Source organism: Loxodonta africana, chromosome 1, assembly GCF_030014295.1.
Source record: "Loxodonta africana isolate mLoxAfr1 chromosome 1, mLoxAfr1.hap2, whole genome shotgun sequence".
NCBI lineage: Eukaryota > Metazoa > Chordata > Mammalia > Proboscidea > Elephantidae > Loxodonta > Loxodonta africana.
In genome coordinates this window covers 182,987,159-183,012,172 of record NC_087342.1, presented here as the reverse complement: position 1 = coordinate 183,012,172, position 25,014 = coordinate 182,987,159, and the positions used below count along the sequence as shown (strand labels likewise).

The following is a 25,014-nucleotide window of genomic DNA, read 5'->3' as shown; positions in this document are numbered from 1 at the left end:
CAGCTGAAGCTCTTAACCATTACGCCACCAGGGTTTCCATAAGACCTAGGAATTCCACTATTAGGTATCTACCCAAGAGAAAACAAAACATATGTCCGCACAAAGACTTGTAAGAAAGTGGTCATAGCAGCATTACTCGAAAACTGCAAATATCCAAATGTGCATCAGTGGGTTAAGAAATAAACAAAATGGGGTCTATCCATACAATAGAACACTACTCACCAATAAAAAGGAATAACATGCAACATAGCTCAACCTCAAAAAATATTATGCTAGGTGAAAGAAGCGAGACTCAAAAGACTATATACAATATATATACTATATATATTGTATGATTCCATTTACATAAAAGTTCTAAAAGTAAAAGTCTAGTCACACAGCAGGCGAGTGATTGCCTAGGGTTGAAGGGAAGGATTAACTGCAGTGAAGAGGTAACTTTTTGAGGTGACAGTATTCAGTGTTTGCTTCTGCCAGATAAATGAGTTCACTTAAGGGCTGTGTATATTTTCATTTATTGTGGGTCTACAAACCCTGAAGGCTAAATCCATCCTCAACTTCAGCACTTTGTGACACGCTATTTGAAAGGTCAGCTTTGGGCCCCTGTGCGAACCTTTCAGGGCATCTTCATAAATTAAATCTCTGACTGGGACTTCACAGGATTGAGAAGACAGTCCACATATGAGTAATCTCTGACCAGAGACTCCACAATGGTCTACTTTAAGCCTACTCATTCGGTCTGAGTATAGTCAAGCAATGACAGAGTAGGAATAGAAGAGTAGGCTAAGAAGTAGGTAGCCAGTGAAAGCTGGGGGTTAATGAGAACATGAGGTCAAAGAGGGATTGTGCCCTGTGATGGACATGTGGCAAAGTAGAAGAAACAGAATAGTTACATGAATCGCTTAGATAGAAAATGCATGATTAATGAGTAAGATGAATGGAGACTCTATGTAAATGATTGAAAGGTAAAATGCATGTCTGAAATGGTATGGCTATAGAAGCTATCACTGGACATGACTTTGTTAGATGTACTGCCTCTCTTCAAAAGGATCGAGGACAATGCTAGCAAGCAGAAGGACCATGAAGTTAAGGCAAAATGTTTCTACAGGGGCTCTAGGGAGAAAAAGCAAACTGAAGGCTTTTATAAACAGCTTTAAAAAAAAAAAAAAGATATAACATTACAAATATAGTAGTATATTAAATATAAAAGACTTAAAAAAAAAAGTCACAGATAACAGTAAGATTATATCCTTGAGAACCCACACCTTGAGGCTGCTCCCTAAATAGCTATTACGTTCAAACATATTCCTAAACAAGGAAAGAGGAGGAGGGAGGAAGGCTGATAAGTAAAAGTCCTACTTTCAAGAATACTCAAAACCCCAAGGGGACAAAAAATATCCACTTAAGTCCTCTCCTTTCCCGTTAAGTCCCCGTGCAAGTTAGTGGACTATAAATTTCATTATCTCAAAGCCATTGTCACAAATGGGTCTTTAAATCTCAGACACCTAACAATTATAAAGACAATCATTTTTTTTTTTTAAATAAAGTTTTATACTGTGACCAAAACCAAACCATTTGCCGTCGAGTCAATTCAGACTTATAGCGACCCTATAGGACAGAGTAGAACTGCCCCACAGGGTTTCCAAAGACCGCCTGGCGGATTTGAACTGCCAACCTTCAGGTTAGCAGCCGTAGCACTTAACCACTACACCACCAGGGTTTCCTTATACTGTGAAAGGAGCCTAAATATTCTCTTTGATACTACAATCTTGTGGGAAAAACTAAAAACATTCGTGAGTGTGAGTGTGTGTGTGTGTGTGTGTGTGTGTATACACATGACTTACTAAGTAAACTGTCTAACATATCTACATCCAAATCTGTAGGTCTCTTTTGCTGCTGGGCTACTAACTGGCAAAAGTCCTGCGCGGCTCTCACAATATCTGCTTTTCCATCTTCTGGGGACAGCACCTTCACTGCTGATTGGCAATTTAAAACTAGAGGAAAAAACAAACAAGATATTAAAAAAAAAAAAAAAAAAAAACCTCTTCTAGACATAGTTTAAATTCAGTTTTAAGAAATACTAAATTGAGAACAAAATAAACATTTCTCATAGTTAACAAGAATCTAAATTTCTCAATTTCCGTATCAAAGTGTACTTAGCACAATGGAATACTACGCATCGATAAAGAACAGTGACGAATCTGTGAAACATTTCATAACATGGAGGAACCTGGAAGGCATTATGCTGAGTGAAATTAGTCAGATGCAAAAGGACAAATATTGTATAACACCACTATTATAAGATCTTGAGAAATAGTATAAACTGAGAAGAACACATACTTTTGTGGTTACGAGGGGGGAAGGAGGGAGGGTGGGAGAGGGTTATTTACTGATTAATTAGTAGATAAGAACTACTTCAGGTGAAGGGAAGGACAATACTCAATACATGGAAGGTCAGCTCAACTGGACTGGACCAAAAGCAAAGACGTTTCCGGGATAAACCGAATGCTTCGAAGGTCAGCGGAGCAAGGACGGGGGTTTGGGGACTATGGCTTAAGGGGACTTCTAAGTCAATTGGCAAAATAATTCTATTATGAAAACATTCTGCATCCCACTTTGAAGTGTGGTATCTGGGGTCTTAAACGCTAACAAGCGGCCATCTAAGATGTATCAATTGGTCTCAACCCACCCGGATCAAAGGAGAATGAAGAACACCAAGGTCACACAATAACTATGAGCCCAAGAGATAAAAAGGGCCACATGAACCAGAGACTTACATCATCCTGAGATGCTGCCCGGCCAAAACTGATGACCGCCCTGACAGGGAGCACAACAGAGAACCCCTGAGGGAGCAGGAGAACAGTGGGATGCAGACCCCAAATTCTCATAAAAAGACCAGACTTAATGGTCTGACTGAGACTAGAAGAATCCCGGCGGTCATGGTCCCCAAACCTTCTGTTGGCCCAGGACAGGAACCATTCCCGAAGACAACTCATCAGACATGGAAGGGACTGGACAATGGGTTGGAGAGAGATGCTGATGAAGAGTGAGCTACTTGTATCAGGTGGACACTTGAGACTGTGTTGGTGTCTCCTGTCTGGAGGGGAGATGGGAGGGTAGAGAGGGTTAGAAACTGGCAAAACGGTCACGAAAGGAGAGACTGGAAGGAAGGAGCAGGCTGACTCATTAGGGGGAGAGTAAGTGGGAGTATGGAGTAAGGTGTATATAAGCTTCTATGTGACAGACTGACTTGACTTGTAAACTTTCACTTAAAGCACAATAAAAATTATTTAAAAAAAAAAAATGTACTTAGCTATTCTCCTCAGAAAGGGCCCAAACACCCCAAATCACATTTATGTACATACGTAAACGCTGCGTTCTTTTCAAAATGTTCAAATGGACATTGTATTTGTGAATAAATCCTCTAGAATTAGGAATTTTAACTACAGGCTAGGTAACAATTTCTACTCATCTAAAATGTCACCCCTAATCATAGCACAGTAGACACACAGCTCAGAAGGGAAAAAAAATCAAGACTGTAGAAAAATTTTATGCTTCAATTGAAGAATATGTATTGTCCATAGAGTTCCACCCAATTCTGACTCTATTACAGCTATTTTACAACCTGGCTCCTGGTCGTGATTTTCTTTTTCTGAAAATTACCCTTTAACAAGATTAAGACATGAAAAGTCTAATAAATCTAATGATTAAATACAGCGACAATAAGGACTAAAACAGTAAAATGAATGAATGAAAGAGAAAATTTGCCTTGAAATGCAAACACACATCTGCGTATGCTGCATATTCATCTTACCTTGATCATCTTTGTCATTACTATTTGCAAACTCTGGTGAATATTTGGAACAATCTAAGCCCAGAAGTTCCTGCTGCTGTTTTAAAATTTCATCCATTAATCTGGAATTATTTCTTTTGAAAATGCCTTAAATAGAAAAAAAAGTAAGTAAATAACGAGGTTAATTTATCCTCTTCAGTAATTAATGCTTACTCGTGAAAACACTAGATCCTGAAATGAACAAGTTCTAAACGAAGCAGTAATGACTAACCCCAAACTAAAAAAACCAACAACAAAACTTCATAAATATAACAGTCTAGCTTCAGGCTAAGGTAAAAAAAAAAGGACAGGAATAACTACTTAGTACCAACGTGAATATGACAAAAATTCAGACCTAGAAAGGAATTTTAAGAGATCGTTTACCTTTAGTAAATGATTGCTTAAGGATAAAACCCAACATCCTTAAGTAATTTGTCAAAGAAATTATGAATCACAGTGGTGGTCTAGAGCCCAGACCTTCCTAATTCTCAGTCTAATGGTCTTCCCTGCAGGTGTACTATATGGATGAAATATTATTACCTTATTCGGAATATTTTTTTTACTCTTAGGAGGAACTAATATGAATTATGTAAAAAGTAGAGAATAAAAGACAAAAGTAACAAAACCATCAATTAGTAACAATGGAAAATGTGCACTGTCTATAGTACACACTTCCTCTACCTATCAAATTCTGATTCTATGGAAAAGCATAGAAATAAACTGCATATAATGCCTTTGATCCTTCAACGCTACACAGAAAGGTTAAAACTTTAACCAATATCATATAACTAAGAAAAACAAAGTAACTATGTAGCATAAATTTAATATATAAAACTAATAAAGAACTCTAAAAACAAGCAGTAGGTTTCTGGAGTATTTTCAAAGACGCAGCTTTAGAGTGGCCACTGCCTTTTTTCTTTATCAAGTGGGCCTTCCCTGTACTCTCAGTCAGGTCAGATTTCAAAGCAGTCCACACAGAGACTCTCAGTCAGATCAGATTTCAAAGCAGTCCAGGAGAGAGGATATAATAAATATATATGAAAATACAGCACAAAATATGCTATATGCAAGTGCCAATTTGGCAGTGTATGTACAACAGCAATTCAAAATAAAAGCAGTCTTCTTTGGTGGGGAAAGCCTTTGTTAATAATGCAAATAAGGTCAAAGGCACCCTTGTGGGGATGGGACCATGCAAATTAGGTGTATGCAACCCTAACAAGGGGATTGGTCAGTTTTGCCATCCCACTAGGCTTAAAATGAGCCATCCCCAAGTTGGAATAGGGGAATCTCACTACCACTAAGAAGAGATGGAAATGGAGCACGTCCTTTGGACCTAGAGTCCCTGTGCTGAGAACCCCCTAGGCACAGAGGGAGAGAGAGCTATAACACCAGGGATGGCACAAGATGGCAAGAAGCAGCACAAGAAAAACAGTGGCAGCAGAAACAGGAGAACAGCTTCCCGGCCCACAGAACTAGGCAGTTACAATGGGTATGCTGACCCCCACAGGGCAAGAGAGCGGAGAATCTTCGGGTAGGAGGCTTCCTGACTGAGTGGGGTACCCCAGGCACTTACTGATGGAGCTAACAAGCTTTGCAACACTTGCCTGAGCAGGGTAGAGGCTGGGCCAAGGGCCCCAGAGCCAGAGAGAGGCCCAACTGCAGGCATGACTGAGAAGAGGCTCTCCAGATAAAACAACTGTATCCTGAGTTGTTTCTGACACTGAATTGTAACCTGTTACTTCCTCAATAAACCTCATAACTGTGAGTATGGTCTGTGAGTTCTGTGTGGCCATTGCAATGAAATATCAAACCCGGTAGAGAAGTAGAGAATGCTATAGGAGGCACAGACAGATAGTGTCAAAATTGGTAAAAAGGTTGGAGAGAGGAGGTATGTCTGACCTCTTCTTCATAGGAATCAGCCTTGGACTGTTGCTCTTGATACTCCCGCCCCCTTGTGAAGTCACAGGAGGTCAAACGCTCCTGCCACACCATTTTTACACTCTTCTCCTTAAAACCCTCATTGTGTGTGTGTGTGTGTGTGTGTGTGTGTGTGTGTGTGTGTGTTTAATATAGTTAAGGATCTTATTTGTTTTGCTCACCAGGGCCCAGCATAGTGCCTGGCACAGAGCAGACACTCAACAAGTAAACGTCTGCTGAAAAAAGAAAACAGGTCAGGGATTGAGAAGTAGATATATAATTGGGAGCCATCCTCCTTAAGGTAAGAGCTGTACATACAAAGAAGGATGAAGTCTCCCAAAGGTAAGAGAGTTCATCTGAAGGGAAAACCAGAGAGCTGATAACGTGACCGCTTATAGAAGCCCACAATCATAAGGACTCTAAACTTGGAAATAGTGAGTAAACGTTTTTGTAACAGCCATATCCAGAGCAAGATTAAACAAAAAAATACATTTCTAATCAAATATTAACAAAATTTTAAATAAATGTGATTAATATCATTTTTGAGCAAGTAATGATGAAGATCAAAGACTATGTATGACCTTTAGTATGGACTACATCTCAACATGAAGAAAACAAAAATCCTCACAACTGAATCAGTAAGCAACATTATGATAAACCAAGAAGACTGAAGTTGTCAAGGATTTCATTTTACTTGGATCCACAGTCAACACCCACGGAAACAGCAGTCAATAATCAAAAGATGCACTGCACTGGGCAAATCTGCTGCAAAAGACCTCCTTAAAGTGTTAAAAAGCAAAGATGTCACCTTGAAGACTAAAGTGCACCTGACCTGAGCCAAAATGTTTTCAGTTGTCTCATATGCATGTAAAAGCTGGACAATGAATAAGGAAGATCGAAGAATAATTAACACCTTTGAATTACGGTGGTGGTGAAGAACACTGAAAACACTGTGGACTACCAAAAGAACAAATCTGTCTTGGAAGAGGTACAGCCAAAATGCTCCTTAGAAGCAAGGATGGCAAGACTTTATCTAACATATTTTGGACATGTTATCAGGAAGAACCAGTCCCTGGAGAAGGACACCATGCTTGGCAGAGGGTCAGCGAAAAACAGGAAGATGCTCAACAAGATGGACTGACACAACGGCTGCAGCAATGAGCTCAAGCATACCAATGATTGTGAGGATGGCGCAGTACTGGGCATTGTTTCGTTCTGTTGTACACAGGGTTGCTATGAGTGGGGTGCCTCCGGGCACTTATCGGTGGAGCTAGAGCAAGAGAGCTCTAGAGCAAGAGAGCTAAGTGCCTTCCAGGCCAAAGTTTACTGGCAGAGTTGGGTGCCTCCAGGCACTTATTGGTGGAGCTACAGAGCTTTGGAACACTTGCCCCAGCAGGGCAGATTCAGATATGAGGCCCCAAGGCCGAGATGCCAAGGAACCAGTAAGCAGAAGCTGAAGAGACAGGGAACACAGGAAACCAAGCTGTCTCAGTCTCAAAAGGTATGGCTATGGCCTCTAGTGTTTCTAAGAGTGGAATCACCACTCAGATAGGTTCAGAGAATGGTGCACCTAGAGCTGAGGGAGTAGAGTTGCTGTTCCAGTGGGCCTGAAGGTGGAGCTGAAGCCCAGAGCTGAGGGGCCTCCACTCAGGATCTGGAGAGTGTGGCAAATACCTAGAACTTGGAGGGCAGGGCCATTGTGTGAATGGTCTCAGGAAACAGAGGATTATTTTCAAGCTTTGAGGGCTGATGTGATGTGTTCTACTAACTCGCTTGATGCTTATTATGCCTTCTTTCCCCCCAGTTTCTCCCATTTGTGATGGAAATGTCTAGCTTGTGCCTGCCTGTTCTGCCATTGTACTTTGGAAACAGATGGCTTGTATTCTAGATTTCACAGATGAGGAATTTTTGTGGATTTTGAACTTGGAGTTAATTTAAGAGTTTTGTTATGATGGTGTGAATGTGTTTTAAAAGTGGCAAGGTCATGAACTTTTGAGGGCCAAAGGGTGGAGTGTCATGGATTGAATCGTGTCCCCTAAAACTATGTGTCAACTTGGTTAGGCCATGATTCCCAGTATTGTGTAGTTGTCCTCCATTTTGTGAGTGTAATTTTCCTGTGTGCTGTAAATCCTAATCTCTGCCTGTGGTTTATGAGGCAAGATTAGATTATATTAAAGAGGATTAGCATGGGATTGTAACACTCTTACTAGTGTTTTGTTCTGTTGTACCCAGAGTTGCTATGAGCTGGAACCGACTTGACGGCACCTAACAACAAAAACAATTGCTATTCTAAAGACTGTTATTCAGATAGCACCTGATTTTCTCCCACAGGAGTGTCATGGATTGAACTGTGTCCCCTCAAAATATGTGTCAACTTGGATAGGGCATGATTCCTAGTTTGGGGTGGCTGTCCTCCATTTTGTGATTGTAATTTTCCTGGGTTGTAAATCCCAATCTGAGGCAAGGTTAGATTATGTTAAGGAGGATTAGAGTGGGATTGTGACACCCTTAGTGAGGTCACATCCCTGATCCAATGTAAAGGGAGTTTCCCTGCAGTGTGGCCTGCACCACCTGTTGTCTTAACAAGAGATAAAACGAAAGGGATGGAAGCAGAGAGTGGGGGACCTCACAGCACCGAGAAAGAAGCACTGGGAGCAGAGTGCATCCTTAGGACCCAGGGTCCCTGCGCTGAGAAGCTCCTCGAACAGAGGAAGATTAATGACAAGGACCATCCTCCAAAGCCAACAGAGAAAGAAAGCTGACACCCTGAATTCAGACTTCTAGTCTAGTAGACTGTGAGAGAATAAACTTCTCTTTGTTAAAGCCGTCCCCTTGTGGTATTTCTATTAGAGCAGCACTAGATGACTAAGACAAGGAGGTAACATGAAAACCGATACAAAGTTATTTAAGCCAACTCCAAAAAAATTTCACTTATCACCTCAAAGTGCTAAATTCTCAGTACAAAGTATAATTAGTACTGCTTATCTACATTTAAGAGTGGTTTTTCATTAATTTACATCTAAATTGCATTATTCTTTTGCAGGATCTACATTTTTTCAAATGTTGCGACATGTTAGGGAAATGAGGCCAACCAAGTATTCTGACCATCCATTTTGGATGACTTGAGCCCACTGATCTCTGTGTTTCAAGGAGCAAACTTTACATTAATACTCATAGCATGATAACACTGTAAGAATACAGGTACAGGGATAAATGCTATGGGGATATAGATATGTAGGATACAATCATTATCCTCCAATTACAAAATTCACATGTATGACACAAAAAGCATATACAACAAAACAGCATATAAATTTACAATATAGGCTTATAAATGCCCTAGTAGTGTAGTGGTTAAGAGCCTGGCTGCTAACCAAAAGGCTAAAGGTTCAAATCTACCAGCTGCTCCTTGGAAACGCCATCGGGCAGTTCTACTCTGTCCTATAGGGTCGCTATCTGTCGGAACCGACTCGATAGCACCTAACAACAACATGCAGGTAAAGGAAAAAAAAATCTAGACCACACTTTGATATATATCTAGATAAAAATTATGGAAATCATACCGATTTCAAAAGTTTCCTAATTTAAAAATAGAAGGCAAAATCTTCACAATACTCCTGCCAGGACATACAAGTTTTTAAACAAAATGGTAAATGAATCTATTTCCCATATGAACTAAGATATATCTATTTTAATAGTAAGCCACCAAGAATTCTTGCTTTTGTCTACTGGCATCACACCAATCCCTTCCTTTGATGCTCTTTAAAAAAAAAAAAAAAACGTCCACCTCACTTCCCACCAACGTATTCAACTTTACCTTAGTCTCCAGATTAGAACAGGAAAGCTTTTCAAGAACTTGTTCTCTTCAAGGCAACGAGTGATATTCTTAGTCACTAAAATGGTGGCTAATTCTCAGTCTTTATACTTTCCTTCTCAACTTTTACAAAGCATTTACCATCCTGCTTCCTTCTCAATGTCCTGGCTTCTCTGAATGTCTTCTCCTGATTCAGCAACCAACCTGCTTCTTGAATAAGCCCCTTCTCACTTTCTACTGAGTCCTTTTCCTCCTTCCACCCCTAAATGGACATTATTCTTCAAAGTCCGCACTTCAGCCCTTTTTTTCTGTCCATGTGCTCCTCCTTCTCTGATTCTAGTCACTCACAAGACTGCAAAATTATTCAGGACCAGGAAAAGAGTAAGATGAGTGAGGCACTCAGCCCAGGTGCAAAGTTTAAGGGGGTGCCAAAAACTCGGTAATCAAGATAAGTAATAATTTAATGCAGTGTCTTTAAAAAATTAAAATTAATGCAAAAAAATCCATGAAGAATAAAACTAACATTTTAATAAAGACAGGATCCCATATGTACACCTATATACACTGCAGCATTATTGGCAATAGCTGAAAAAGACGGAAACGACCTAAGTGCCCATCAACGGAAAAATGAATAAATGAATAGTGGTATGTAGCTACCATGGAATACTAAGTAACTATAAAGAATAATGAGGAGTCCGTGATGAATCTGGGGGACATTATTGTGAGTGAATAAGCCAATCACAAAAGGACAAATATTGTATGATCTTTTTTTTATAAAGTCAAGAATAGATATACACACAGAAAGCAACATTCTTTGATGGTTACCAAGGATGGGAGGGGAAAGCAGAGGGAGCCACTTTCTAGGCAGTAAACATTTGTTATTTTTGGTGATGGAAAAGGGAATACCCAGTATGGATGAAGTCTCCACAACTGGACCAAGGCAAATAGAGACATTAAGAAATATGCAAGAATAAGGGAAATTTCAATAAATGCTATGAAATAGATAATTTTGCAACAATATTAATAACCAAAAATATGAGTAGGGTTACATAGGTATGTATGCATATATGTGTATAGGAAGCTACATGTGAGTAAGTACACGTGCATGTATAGGTGTATCTGTAGGCATATGTACATACCTTTTTACGTATGCTGCATACATACTCACATATGTAACAAAGCACACTGGGGGCACAGTTATGGAGACTTCCGAGACATATCCAAATACCTCGTGGGATTGGTTTACTAATTCTCGTGGGATAACTCCAGTCAAATGGCATAACATAGTTCATAAAAATAACGTTCCACATCCTAGTTTGGTTAAGTAGCAAATGGGTCTTAAAAGCTTGCAAGTGGCCACCTGAGATACAACTGTTTTTCTCTACTCATCTGGAACAAAAGAGAATGAAGGAAACCAAAGACGCAAAGAAGAAACTGGTCCACAGGGCTAACAGCCCACACAAACCACGGCCTCTTCTAGCCTGAGACAAGAAGAACTAGATGGTGGCAGCTATCACTACTGGACCGTTCTGACCAGGGACACGATAGAAGGTCCTGGGTAGAATGGAAGAAAAATGTAGAATAAAATTCAAATTCCTAAAAAAGCCCAGATTTACTGGACCAATGGAGCCCCCGAGGCTATCACCCTAAGATACCCTTTGAACTTGTAACTGTAGCCACCTGTAGAGGTCACCTTTCAGACAAATAATAGATTGCCATATAACGTAAACAATATCATCCGTGAGTAATGTGTCCCCTTAAAACAATCAACTATATGAGACTAAATGGTCAACATTTACCCAAAAGCAACGGTGAGAAGGCAAGGAGGGGAAGGGAAGCTAGGTCAACAGAAACAGAACAAACAGAATGGAAATAATGAAAATGCCAACACATTGTGAATATTGTAACCAATGTCACCCAGCAATCTGTATAAAAATTGTTATAAACCTGATTTGCTATGTAAACTTTCACCTAAAACACCATTAAAATATTAAAAAACATAAAATAAACAATGGAAAAAATTTAATAAAGACTGGATCAGCATTTGGTTCCTAACATTTCCAATTCATTCAAACGTCTAACTCTACCTGTAAGTTCTGAAAGTAAACAAATCTAAAACTTGTCAGTTTATTTTATAAACTACCTCTAAAGACACTTATATTACATAAAGTTTTTTCTTTTTTAAATAAATGGAACAGTACTATAGTAGCTATGTGCACTTAGGGTCAAAGCCTGGAGGAGTAGACAAATTGAGAACAGTAAATGTATGAGGGTTTAACTGCTGTAAAGCTGTTTATATAATTTTCTTAAAAAAAAAACACAGCCCTTCTTCTTGATGTCCTATTCCTTGATGTCCACCACTACCTTCCCAGTCACCCAGGTATCTTTTGTACTGTCTAACATTATTACCCCACCCCAACACTCTATTATACTCTTCAACAGCACTGTTTTCAGCACCCATATTCCTCTTGCCCATTGCCCCCACTGTTTCAACCCATTGTCCTCTTCCCTATAATATTACAACCACCTTCTAACGGGTCTTTCTGCCCCTTCTAATAAGTATCACCCCCATATGACGACCAGATTAATCTTCTTTGGGTGCATCTTTAATCCTGGCATGTCTCAACTTTAACTTCAATGATACCCAAATGCCTAGTGCATTAAGAACAAACTGGTCAGCTCAGCATTAACATTCCAGCCTATGCTTCTATACTTAGCGGGTAGAAATACTTCATATTTATGAAATAAATGCATCTATATCTCTCTACAGTACTCTATCCCCAGCAGATTAGAACTGGCTGGTGTTTCCCAACCTGAATCCTTTGTTATGTTACCTTCTCCACTCAAAACCTCTCCATCCTGTCCCTGGCCCCCACACCTGTAAAATTCTCCTAATTCTTCAAGATTCAGAGGCTTCTCCCAACTCCTCAGCCAGATGCACCCCATTCCTCCTCTGAATCACTCCCCTTCACACACACACACACTTTGTTCAAACCCCTTAATAACTGAATATTCTGCTTATCATAGCTACAGCTTAGCCCCCTACTAAGCTGTAGTCTGGAGCCCTGGTGGCACAGTGGTTAAGAGCTCGGCTGGTAGCCAGAGGTTGGCAGTTCGAATCCACCAGGTGTTCCTTGGAAACCCTACGGGGCAGTTCTATCCTGTCCTATAGGTTCACTATGAGTTGGAATCAACTCAACGGCAACAGGTAAACTGTAGTCTTATTTGTGAATTTGTGTCTTACTCATCTCTTATCCCCTAAGACATTTTCCACATGACAGTTCGATGTTTATCTAATAATCTGAATTACCAGCCCACAAAGTGCCACCTAACAACAACAAAACCTAAAGGGACATGACGCTGAACAGAGTTTTTTTTTTTTTTTAAGTTTCCAAAAATCTCTTAAAATAAAAGCATACATTTCCTTACTGCATACAGGCAGAAATTCTGTTAAAAGGAAGACCATTACAGAGGCACAGTTACAAAGTATCTTTTATAAAGACAACTTTCATAAAGTTATTTTAAACACAACCTTTGTCTTGGCTGATTCAGATGAAGAGAAGTGAATATCATGGATTGAATTGTACACCCCCAAAATATCTGTCAACTTGGCTAGGTCATGATTCCCTTGTCTACCATTTTATCTTCTGATGTGATTTTCATGTGTTGTAAATCCTATCACTATGATATACAATGGATTAGCTGCAGTTATATCGATGAGGTCTACAAGATTAGGTAGTGTCTTAAGCCAATCTCTTTTGAGATACAAAAGAGAGAAGTGAGCAGAGAAACATGGGGACCTCACACGACCAAGAAAGCAGTGCCAGGAGCAGAGTGGGTCCTCTGGATCTGAGGTTCCTGCGCTGAAATGCTCCCAGACCAACGGAAGCCCGATGCATCACAAAGACCTTCCTCTCCAGAGCTGACAGAGACAAAGCTTTCCCCTGGAGCCCACACCCTGAATTTGGACTTTTGGCCTACTGGACTGTCAGAGAATAAGCTTCTCTTTGTTAAAGCCATCCACTTGTGGTATTTCTGTTACAGCAGCACTAGATGACTAAGGCAATCAAGTCAAGAAGACAGATTATATGCAAAATGACTCCTGATACCTCACAGCTTGACTCCCATCCAGAAATCTGATCATCCTCTATACCCATAAGCAATATTATCAGCTTGCACTTTCCTTCAGGATTTGAAGTCTACACACACACACTTCACCTTTGTCTTTCTCTTTGACTGAGAAAAGCAACTCCTCTAGTAATCGCATGGTATATTTGGGAACTCTTTTTCTCATAATTCATCCTGTTTGACTTCATACTCTAACCTAAAGCCAAAATGATGGAATAACTTAAAGAAACTATCACAAAAAAAATCATTTTACATAAGAAGTTGAGAATACAATCATTCAGAAATAACTGATCTTCTAAGGAGAAAATATCTGCAAATACTTAAAATATTTTTGAGAAAACTTATTCTGTTGCTTTAGAGAAGACGAAATAGACCCAGAAAGGGCAAGCAATTGTTCTTGGTCAAGAGTCTAAGACTTTGGCCAGAAATCTAGGTCTCCTGACTTCTAATTATTTAATCCTGTAATTATTTCTAAGGGCCCTGGTGGCATACAGGTTAAAGGGCTCGGCTACTAACGAAAAGGTTGGTAGTTTGAATCCACTATCCACTCCGAGGGAAAAAGATGTGGCAGTCCGCTTCCATAAGGATTTATCACCTAGGAAATCCTATGGGGCAGTTCTACTCTGTCCTATAGTGTTGCTGAGTTGGAACTGACTCGATGGCAGTGGGTTTGGTTTGGTTTTGGGTAACAATTTCTAACTCCGAAAAATGAACTAGGCTAAACCTGCTTTACTATTAGATTTGGAAATCTCTTCAAAAAATGTTGAATGCTATCAAATAACACTGATCTTTTTATAAATGAGTTCTTTTGAAAATGAAATTTATAAAAAACTAGGACTAGAATTATTTTTTAGAGGCTTTTAAAAAGAAGGTTTCACAGGGCTAACAGAGATAATTCTTTAAGAACAACTTGGGAATATCCAATAAGTTTTTGCAATAATAACTTTTTTTAATTTTACATTAATTTTTATTGCTCTCCAGCTACATCTCATATACTTTTATACGTAAACTATATGGAAATAAAGATAAGTGCAAGAGTCATTTCCAAAGTGTGGGAAGACAAGAAAATCCATAATTTCCATGAAAGAATAAAATATTATGCTAAGAAAGCTGAATCTCAGAAAGAATACAATGTTCTTGGTATATCTTGATAAATATTAGCTATTCTCTTTGGCGGCCAAATGTACTTTTTACATTCCATACTAGAAATATCTGTTTTATAGTACTAAAAACTATTTAAGGTTTTCCAAGTTTAGGCAATAAGGGAATATCCCTAACCTTACCACCATAATACAACTATTTCCTCTTTTTAACATTTCCTAGTCTTTGCCCGCATGCACATGCAATCCTGATGCATATGATTATGCATTTTTGTATCCTGCTTTTTTCAGTGTATAACGTGCTTCCTTCCTTGGTGCTAGTCTTGTTACTGTTTTAAAAATTGCATTATTTAACAAAAAACGAACCTGCTCATTATGCTCAGCTCTTAAAATATAAAAATCAATGTCTCAGCTGAGATTATTTCTATTACTAGGTATTACTCTACTGCACATTCTCTCAGCATTTAGGTTTCTCACCATACTCAAGGAAAAGAAAACTGCCAGTAAAATTGGTGAATATAAAAAATAAGTGGGAAGAGGGGCACTGCATGAGGCCAGAGATGTAGGGAAGAGGTCATACATGAAGGGGTCTGTGGGTCTTGGTAATGAGCTTAGAAAGCATTTCAAGTACAATGGGAAGCCGCTGAGGGCTTTATTCAGAGTTTGACTGATGTTACCAAAAAAAAATCACTTTGCTGATAGGTGGAGAACAGATTATACAGGGGCCAGAATGGAAACAAAGGCCAATCAGGAGGTGACTGTAGCAATCCTGGTAAAAGGTGATGGCGTCTCAAACTAGAGCAGTGGCAATGAAGAATAAAACAAGGGGCAGATTTGGAATATATTCTAAAAGTCAGGTTGAGGAGAACTGCTCAAAGTTTACAGGTGGAATATAAGAGAAAACTCACAGACAACAATAAATCTCTAGCTTAAGCAACTAAATGGAAGGTAGTAATAGTTTCTGAGATGAGGAAAATCTTGAAAGGGGCAGGTTTGGGGGAAAAATCAAGAGTACTATTTTGGACACATTAGCAATTTGTGATGCCTAATTAAAAAAAAAACCCACGTGTCTGTCAGTTTGTCACACTGTGGGGGCTTGCATGTTGCTGTGATGCTGGAAGCTATGCCATCGGTATTCAGATACCAGCAGGGTCACCCATGGAGGACAGGTTTCAGCTGAGCTTCCAGACTAAGTCAGACTAGGAAGAAGGACCCGGCAGTCTACTTCTGAGAAGCATTCGCCAGTGAAAACATTATGAATAGCAGCAGAACACTGTCTGATACGGCACTGCATTCATTGCCAAAAAGAACATTTCAAGATCTGTCCTGAAGTACAACGCTGTCAGTGATAGGATAATATCCACTGCCCACAAGGAAGACAAGTTAATATGACGATTATTCAAATTTACACACCAACCACTAAGGCCAAAGGTGAAGAAACTGAAGATTTTTACCAACTTCTGCAGGCTGAAACTGACCAAATGTGCAATCAGGATGCATCGATAATCAGTGGTGATTGGAATGTGAAAGCTGGAAATGAAGAAGAATCGATAGTTGGAAAATATGGCCTTGGTGATAGAAATGATGCCGGAGATTGCATGATAGAATTTTGCAAGACCAATGACTTCTTTGCAAATACCTTTTTCCACCAACATAAACAGCAACTATACACACGGACCTTGCCAGATGGAATACCCAGGAATCAAATTGACTATATCTGTGGAAAGAAACAATGGAAAAGCTCAATATCATCAGTCAGGACAAGGCCAGGGGCCAACTGTGGAACAGACCATCAACTGCTCATACGCAAGTTCAAGTTGAAACTGAAGAAAATTAGAACAAGTCCACAAGAGGCAAAGTTCGATCTTAAGTATATCCCACCTGAATTTAGAGACCATCTCAAGAATAGATTTGACCCGTTGAACACTCATGACCGAAGACCAATGAGTTGTGGAATGACATCAAGGACATCATATATGAAGAAGGCAAGAGGTCATTAAAAAGACAGGAAGGAAAGAAAAGATCAAAATGGATGTCAGAAGAGACTCTGAAACCTGCTCTTGAACATCGAGCAGCTAAAGCAAAAGAAAGAAATGATGAAGTTAAAGAACTGAACAGAAAATTTTAAAGGGAGGCTCGAGAAGACAAAGTAAAGTATTATAACGACATGTGCAAAGAGCTGGAAATGGAAAACTGAAAGGGAAGAACACGCTCAGCATTTCTCAAGCCTAAAGAACTGAGGAAAAAGTTCACACCTCGAGTTGCAACAGTGAAGGATTCTATGGGGAAAATACTAGATGACACAGGAAGCATCAAAAGAAGATGGAAGGAATGCACAGTCACTATACCAAAAAGAATTGGTCAACATTCCACCATTTCAAGAGGTGGCATATTATCAGGAACCCGAGGTACTGAAGGGAGAAGTCCAAGTTGCACTGAAGGCATTGGCAAAAAACAAGGCTTCAGGAATTGACGGAATATCAATTGAGATGTTTCAACAAACAGATGCAGCGCTGGAAATGCTCACTTGTCTATGCCAAGATATGTGGAAGACGGCTACCTGGCAAACCAAGTGGAAAAGATCCATATTTATGCCTATTCCCAAAAAAGGTGATCCCATTGAATGTGAAAATTACTGAACAATATCATTAATATCACACATAAGCAAAATTTTGCTGACAATCATTCAAAAGCAGCTGCAGCAGTATATCGACAAGGAACTGCCAGAAATTCAGGCCAGATTCAGAAAAGGACGTGGAACCAGGGATATCATTGCTGATGTCAGATGGATCCTGGCTGAAAGCACAGAATACCAGAAGGTTGTTTACCTGTGTTTTACTGACTATGCAAAAGCATTCGACTGTGTGGATCATAACAAATTATGGATAACATTGCAAAGAATGGGAATTCCAGAACACTTAATTGTGCTCATGAGGAATCTTTACATAGATCAAGAGACAGCTGTTCAGCAGAACAGCTTAATGTCAGGAAAGGTGTACATCAGGGTTGTATCCTTTCATCATACCTATCCAATCTGCAAGTAATCCAAGATGCTGGACTATATGAAGAAGAACGGGGCATCAGGATTGGAGGAAGACTCATTAACAACCTGCATTATGCAGATGTCACAACCTTGCTTGCTGAAGGTAAAAGGGGACTTAAAGCACTTACTGATGAAGATCAAAGGCCAGTCTTCAGTATGGATTACACCTCAACATAAAGCAAAAACCCTCACAACCAGGCCAACAAGCAACATAATGATAAACGGAGAAAAGACTAAAGTTGTCAAGGGTTTCATTTTACTGGGATCCACAGCCAACATCCATGGAAGCAGCAGTCAAGTATCAAAAGAAGCATTGCATTGGGCAAATCTGGTGCAGAAGACTTCCTTAAAGTATTAAAAAGTAAAGATGTCACCTTGAAGACTAAGGTGCACCTGACCAAGCCAGGGTGTTTTCATCGCCTCATATGCATGTGAAAGCTGGACAATGAATAAGGAAGACTGAAAAATAATTAATGCCTTTGAATTATGGTGTTGGCAAGGAATATCAAATATATCACGGACTGCCAAAAGAGTGAAGAAATGTGTCTTGGAAGAAGTACAGCCAGAATGCTCCTTAGAAGTAAGGATGGCAAGACTTTGTCTCACATACTTTGGACATGTTATAAGAAGGGAAAATCCCTGGAGAAGGACATCATGCTTGGTAAAGTAGAGGGTCAATGAAAAAGAAGATGATCTTCAACAAGATGGACTGACACAGCGGCTGCAACAACAGGCTCAAGCATAGCAGTGACTGAGAGGATGGCACACGACCGCGCAGTGTTTCCTCTATTGTACACACAGGGTCACTACGATTCAGAACCGACTCGACAGCACCTATCAGAAACAACAATAAAATAAAAGTGGAGGTCTTAGGAAGTTGGATACAAGAGTCTGGAATTATGAGAGAGATGAGAACTGGAGATACAAACCTGGGTGTCGGCACACAGGATGATATTTAAAGCAATGGGATTGGGTGTATCAACTGGGACCAGAGTACACAAATTACTGCTATTGGAATATGACACCCATTCGTTTATGGATGCTCTCTGGCTACAAGGGCAGGGTTGAATAGTTGTGACAAAGACCACATGGCCCACTAAGCCTAAAAGATTCACTATCTAGCCCTTTAAGAAAATCTGCTCACCCCTAATTTGGGACATAGAGTGAACACAGAAAGATAAGAGCCTACATATGGCACAAAATTTTATTCAACATTTAGAAGTGGAGGCAGACATAAGGTTCAGATGGAACAAGAAGGGAGACAGGAAGAAATCCAAGCATATATGGTGTCATGCAAGCCAGGTTCAGAAAATATTCCAAAGAGAGTGGTCGGATAAGTACGCCCTATCCTCCTACTGGAGCCCTGGTGGCGAAGTTGTTAAGAGCTCGGCTGCTAACCAAAAGGTCGGCAGTCTGAATCTACCTGCCGCTCCTTGGAAACCCTATTGGGCAATTCTACTCTGTCCTATAGGATCGCTATGAGTTGGAACTGACTAGATGGAAACGGGTTTGATTATCCCCTTCTTAATGACAGCATTAATGGTTCAGTGTTAGAATTCTAGCTTTCCACGCAGGAGAGCGGGATTCAATTCCTGGTGGATATACCTCATGCACAGCTACCCAACCATCAGTGAAGGCCTGCACGCTGCTACAATGCTAAATCGGTTTCAGAACTTCCAGACAAAGACAGAATAAGGAGAAAGGCCTGACAATCTACTTCCAAAAATCAGCCAATGAAAACCTTATGGATCATAAGAGTCAGGTCTGCAACACATCACAGGGATGATAGCACAGGGCTGGACAGTGTTTCCGTTGTGCATGGGGTCACAATGAGATGGGGGCCAACTCAACAGCAGCTAACAACAACCACAATCCCCCTATTAGATTATACACTGTATTCAGGTACTTTATTGGAGTCTTTTAAAACCTCTACTATATCAGTTAAAATGTCATTTTGTAATTACCTACAGATTTTGATACTGAGTCTACTCTTTCATGTACACATGACCGGGTAATAAATCCAACACATACTTACTTTTCAAATTAAGGTAATCAAGTAATGAAGGAGCTTCATTAGACAAGTATTCAGTCAGCAGATCTTATTTGTATCCTTTAAACACTGCGTCTTTAAAAATTTATGTGAAATGTATAATCAATTCAACAAAATGAGACTTTTAAAGTACGAACATATTTAACATAAACCAAACCAAACCCAATGTCATCAAGTCAATTCCAATATTTTCTTTCAAATCTGAAATCAGAAGCTTTCCTTCCCAGGGAAGGGAGAAAACTGAGATAAAAATAAAACAATATTTCCTGATTATACGGTACCTCACCAGATACAGAATTAAAGTAATACTTATTTATAAATATGAATGCTCAGCTTTCAAAATGACCTTTTTTCTTTTTAAACTAAATACCTAAGTAAGTTAATTAACGATTAAAACTTGTTGCCATCAAGTTGATTTCGCTAGGCTGCTAACCAAAAGGTCAGCAGTTTGAATCCATCAGCCAGTCGTTCCCTGGAAACTCCATGGGGCAGTTCTGCTCTGTGCTATAGAGTAGCTATGAGTCGGAACCGACCTGAAGGCAATGGATATGGTATGGGTATTGTTCCCTGTTTTATTTTTCCTTGTTAAACCTATGATCTAAGATACTACACATTTTACTCATTAGTAGAGGGATTTTTGTCTGTTTTGTTCACTGCCGAACCCCATGCCTGGCACTTAATAAGCACCCAATTTTCACCTACTGAATGAATCAATCAATCAAAAAAACAAGAATGAGCAAATTGAGGGATTATTATTTTAGGCAATTAAATTATCCCTATCTCTTAAATATATTAAAGCTCGTTACCTTTACAGGAGAACATAAAGTGCCCTTAGTCCGTTCACTGAAAATGCCCCTTAAAACTCCTTTACGTTATCAGTCAATACTTGGTTTAGCCTAACTTCTTTCTTTTCATTATCATTTTTCTTTTATGAACGACACAGAATACTCCTGAATCACGTGAGCAATTCAGTAACAGGAATTGTCAGAACAAGGAAGTGTGGCAATATTATAATCTGTGACCACTACGCAAGTCAAACAATTTAGCTACACATTTCACCTTCCCTACTGGGTGTACTTGCTTTAAAACACTTACCTAGTTAAACGACCTCACAGCCAACTCACTAGAATGCTGAATGGCTTTAACTAGTTTCTATTTCTGCTTCACCTCTTCCCCACACAATATTTTTGTTGCACTGGTTTAGGTAAAGATCGTGTGTTACCTCCTGACAGTCTTGTGATTTCTACTGGTCTGCTGAGTTCTTCAGCAAGTTCCATAAAATGTCAAAATACTGAATATTTTCAACTTTACCCTACAGTGCGAATCATCATTTGATAATGACAGGCTACTGAGTCACCATATTCTTTGCTGGCTGCAGGGAAGGAAACAGGGCAGATGGAGATTACCCTGTAAGACTTACTGTCTGACCTAGATCTCCCTTTTTTGACAAAACTCCACACTTAAACCTACCTATAAGATACAGATTTAAAAGTAAAAATCAAGTTGTAGCTTCTCTGAAGCATAATAGTAATTTATCGAACAGAGAATAAAACACTTTCTTTCCTTCATAGCAATACTCCAGAATCATTTTAGCACCATACCTGTAAGGAAAACCCATTGCATTGAAACCCTAACCTGACATTTAGAGCCTTCCTCAATCTTATCTCCTACTCATTCTTCAATGTCTTGCCTAAATCTCATCTCCTCTGAAAGAACTTCTCAAGTTCCATGCAGAATTTCTCTCCCCCATTCTCACAGCACTTTTTCTCAACACTTTTTATTAAACATGTGACCAATCTATGTGTCTACCCACCACCACCCAGTGCAATCTATGTGTCTACCTCCCCACAAGTCTGAGAATCCCTGGAATTAAATGCAAGATTGCTAGGAATGTGCCCAGCACAGTGTTTTAAACCTGTAATCACTCAAAACCAAACCCATTGCCATTGAGTCAATGCCGACTTACAGCATCCATATAGGACACAGTAGAAGTGCCCCGTATTTTCCAAGGCTGTTATCAAACAGAAACTGACTGCCACATCCTTCTTACACAGAGCAGATGGTGGGTCCAATCCACCGACCTTCCGTTAGCAGCCAAGTGCTTAACCACCGAGCCACTAGGGCTCCTTTAAACTCTCAGTAGGTGTTGTATTTTTGTACTTACAATTTTCCTATGATGAAATTCATTCCCTCAATCAAAACTTACCGGAGGGTAAGGCAGTACACAATACTGGGGAAGCAAGCACAACTTGGCCAAAGCAAAGTCATGGAAACTTTTCAGACAGATTCAGACTCCCACAGGGCTGAGGGCTGGTGACCATGGTCTCTTCAGACATCTAGCTCAACTGGCATAACATAGTTTGTAAGGAAAATGTTCTACCTCCTACTTTGGTGAGTACTGTTTCGACTCTTAAAAGCTTGCGAATGGTCATCTAAGATACATCTACTGGTCCCACTTCTACTGGAGCAAGGGGAAATAAAGAAAGCCAAAGACACAAGCCAAAGATTTGCCCAAAGGACTAATGGACCACAACCACCACAGCCTCCACCAGACTAAGTCCAGCACAACTAGATGGTGCCCAGCTACCACCATTGACTGCTTTGACAGAGATCACAACACAGGGTCTGGGACAGAGCTGGAGGAAAATGTAGAACAAAATTCAAACACACAAAAAAAGACCAGACTTACTAGCCTGACAGAGGCTAGAGAAACCCTAAGGGTATGGCCCCTGGACACCCCTTTAACTCAGTATTGAGTTCATTCCTGAGGTTCACCCTTCAGCCAAAGATTAAACAGAACCATAAAACAAACAATAATATACACAGCTCAACCATGAATACAAGACTAATTGGGCACACTAGCCCAGGGGCAAGGATGAGAAGGCAGAAGGCGGAAGGAAAACTGGATGAATGGAAATGGGGAACCCAAGGTCGAGAAGGGGAGAGTGTTGACAGTTGCAGGGTTGGCAACCAATGTCACAAAACAGTATGTAGAGTTTAATGAGAAACTAACTTGCTCTGTAAATCTTCACCTAAAGCACAATAAACAAACAAAAAAACTTATGGGAGAACAATTATTGTGTCAAGTACTGGTTTGGCCACTGAGGACCAAGGATCACACCATTCCACGTATCGAAAGACAGGAGACCATTTTCCTTTCAGCCTATTCTGTCACATACTTTCTGTAAACTCAGTTCAAATACCACCTGGCCCAAGACTTCCTGGCCCCCACTGCTCCCATTTGCAGTGCCTATCCCTAGTCTTTGCTTAACCCCTCCAATTTAAAACAAAAACTGTGCCTTGAACCTCTCAGAAGAAACACTGTAGTGTAAAGGAAAAGGCAGAGACTGTGAAAAGACAGAGATCCTCTCATTGACTGCTACGTTTGTGACCTTGACAAATCAGTAAATGTTTTCGAGCCTCAGCACCCTCACTTCTGAAACAAAGGTATACAAATAATTACTATCACGCTTACTGGGACATAATAAAGAATAAAAAATATTTTTTTTGATGTAAAGAAAGCAAATGAAGCGACTCCAAAGACTTAGTAGGTGTTCAGTAAAGCTTAGCTTCCTTCCTCGAAAATGCTAGCACAGTGATTTATACGTAAGGGCCACGGGACTCGGAACTGGCGGAGCCGGGAAGGCGGCTGTACGCGGCGTGACCCAAGCACATCTGCCGGATGTGCAGTCGCCGCAGTCGGCGATGACCCAGTCCCTCCTGCACCCCGCCCCACAGAGCCTCACCTTGGTGGTCGTAGACGCTAATGTAGGAGATGCCCACGGCCATACACCACACCACCAGGCTTGCGATATCCGAGAAGCTGGGCTCCTGCTCCTCCTCGGTGATCACCAGGCCCATGTGCACCGGCAGCTTCTCCAGGGAACGGCCGTCCGCGCGCCAGCGCAACCGGGGATGGGCGGCGGCCGGGCCCGGTCCCCTGCGCGGGTGCCGGTGGTGCCGGTGATTCCTGCCGGCAGCCGGGGGCTTGCGGAGCGTGAAGCCGAGCGGCGCTAGGACCGCGGCGGAGGCGGCACGGCAACAACGCCGCCAGATCCAGTTCCAGGTGCCGAACCGAACGCGGAGCCAGGAGGTGAGCGTGCGGTGCAGACAGAGGAGCGCGTGCAGCACCCGCCACACCAGCTCGTACAGCCCCGTCATACTCTCAAGACGCCCGGCCGCCCTCCCCTCCCTCCCTCCCTCACCCGCGGAGCGACGGCTTCTTATCCGCCCCTGCGGCTGGCGCGGGCCATCGCTCCGGATTTCCCTGCCCTCCGCGCCCGAACCCCTTTCAACTGCCAACACCTCACCTCGCCCCCGCCGCCATCTTCCTCCTCCCCTGGCAGCCCCACCCCCATTAGCACATGGATGTTTCTGATTGGCCGACGCGGAGCTCTGACGAGGCTTCTGGGTCGGAGGATGGAGGATGGAGGATGTAGCCTTCTCCGGTGTGGAGAGGGAGAGATTTCGCCAGCGAGCGGGGCGGGCCTGGGATCGAGGGCGCCCCCTAGCCGTGCGGAGGATGAGGAATGGGCGCGACGTGCTCTTGAGAGCCAGACGTCAAGCTAAAGCATACGTCATCTTGATTGCAGTGTGCGATTCCAGGGACCTGGCGTCCCTTGGCGTCTAATACTATTTCTCACCTTAGAAGGCCCTGCCAGAAAGTTTCCAAGGAATACAAATGGCCAGATGGACTGAAAATGACAAATGCCAGAAAACAGCTACCAATAAGTTTCGACACTGAGGATCAAACAGGGTCCCCCAAAGGAAAAGTGTTCATAGGCGTGCCCCTCGTGAGGTCCCGAGATAGTGCTTTGGTCACATCTCCTAAAAAAAAAAAAAAAAAAAAAAAAATCTCCTAGTTAAGGCTAATTCTTCCTACAGTGGAAGTGGGAATCTTTAGTAATTTTCCCGCAGCACAGTTCTGCCATATCATTCCCTCTAAACTGAATCCTTACTTGGTTGTCCCTTGCTTAGTGCAGGTAGTCCCCTACTTAAGACGGGTTATGGTAACTGTCTGTACTCCTATGACTCTGTCTTGAGTCAGTTCTGACACAAATTGAATTCCTCATTTTTTTTCATTATTATTGTCTTTTATTATCAATATCTTTATTAATCCAGTCTTTGTCTTTG

The 25,014-nt window shown here is 41.0% G+C and overlaps 1 protein-coding gene across 4 annotated transcripts in view; it reads right to left on the bottom strand.

Moving 5' to 3' along the window:
• NUS1 (NUS1 dehydrodolichyl diphosphate synthase subunit) overlaps positions 1-24,084 on the bottom strand; it is a 52,489-nt gene extending 28,405 nt beyond the window's left edge. For 2 of the 4 annotated variants that reach the window (XR_010322794.1, XM_003404255.4), the window contains exons 1-3: positions 23,628-24,057; positions 3,812-3,937; positions 1,842-1,991 (exon numbers count right to left, since the gene is read on the bottom strand). Coding sequence is in view for 2 of the 4 variants with exons in the window: in XM_003404255.4 (XP_003404303.2) it covers positions 1,842-1,991; positions 3,812-3,937; positions 23,628-24,042 (691 nt within the window). In the remaining 2 variants the exon portion in view is untranslated. Of the gene's footprint in view, positions 1-1,841; positions 1,992-2,774; positions 3,095-3,811; positions 3,938-23,627 lie in introns of those variants that run through there. The other 2 variants (XR_010322796.1, XM_064290290.1) reach the window with 2 other exon arrangements.
• Between the last annotated feature and the right edge of the window lie 930 nt (positions 24,085-25,014).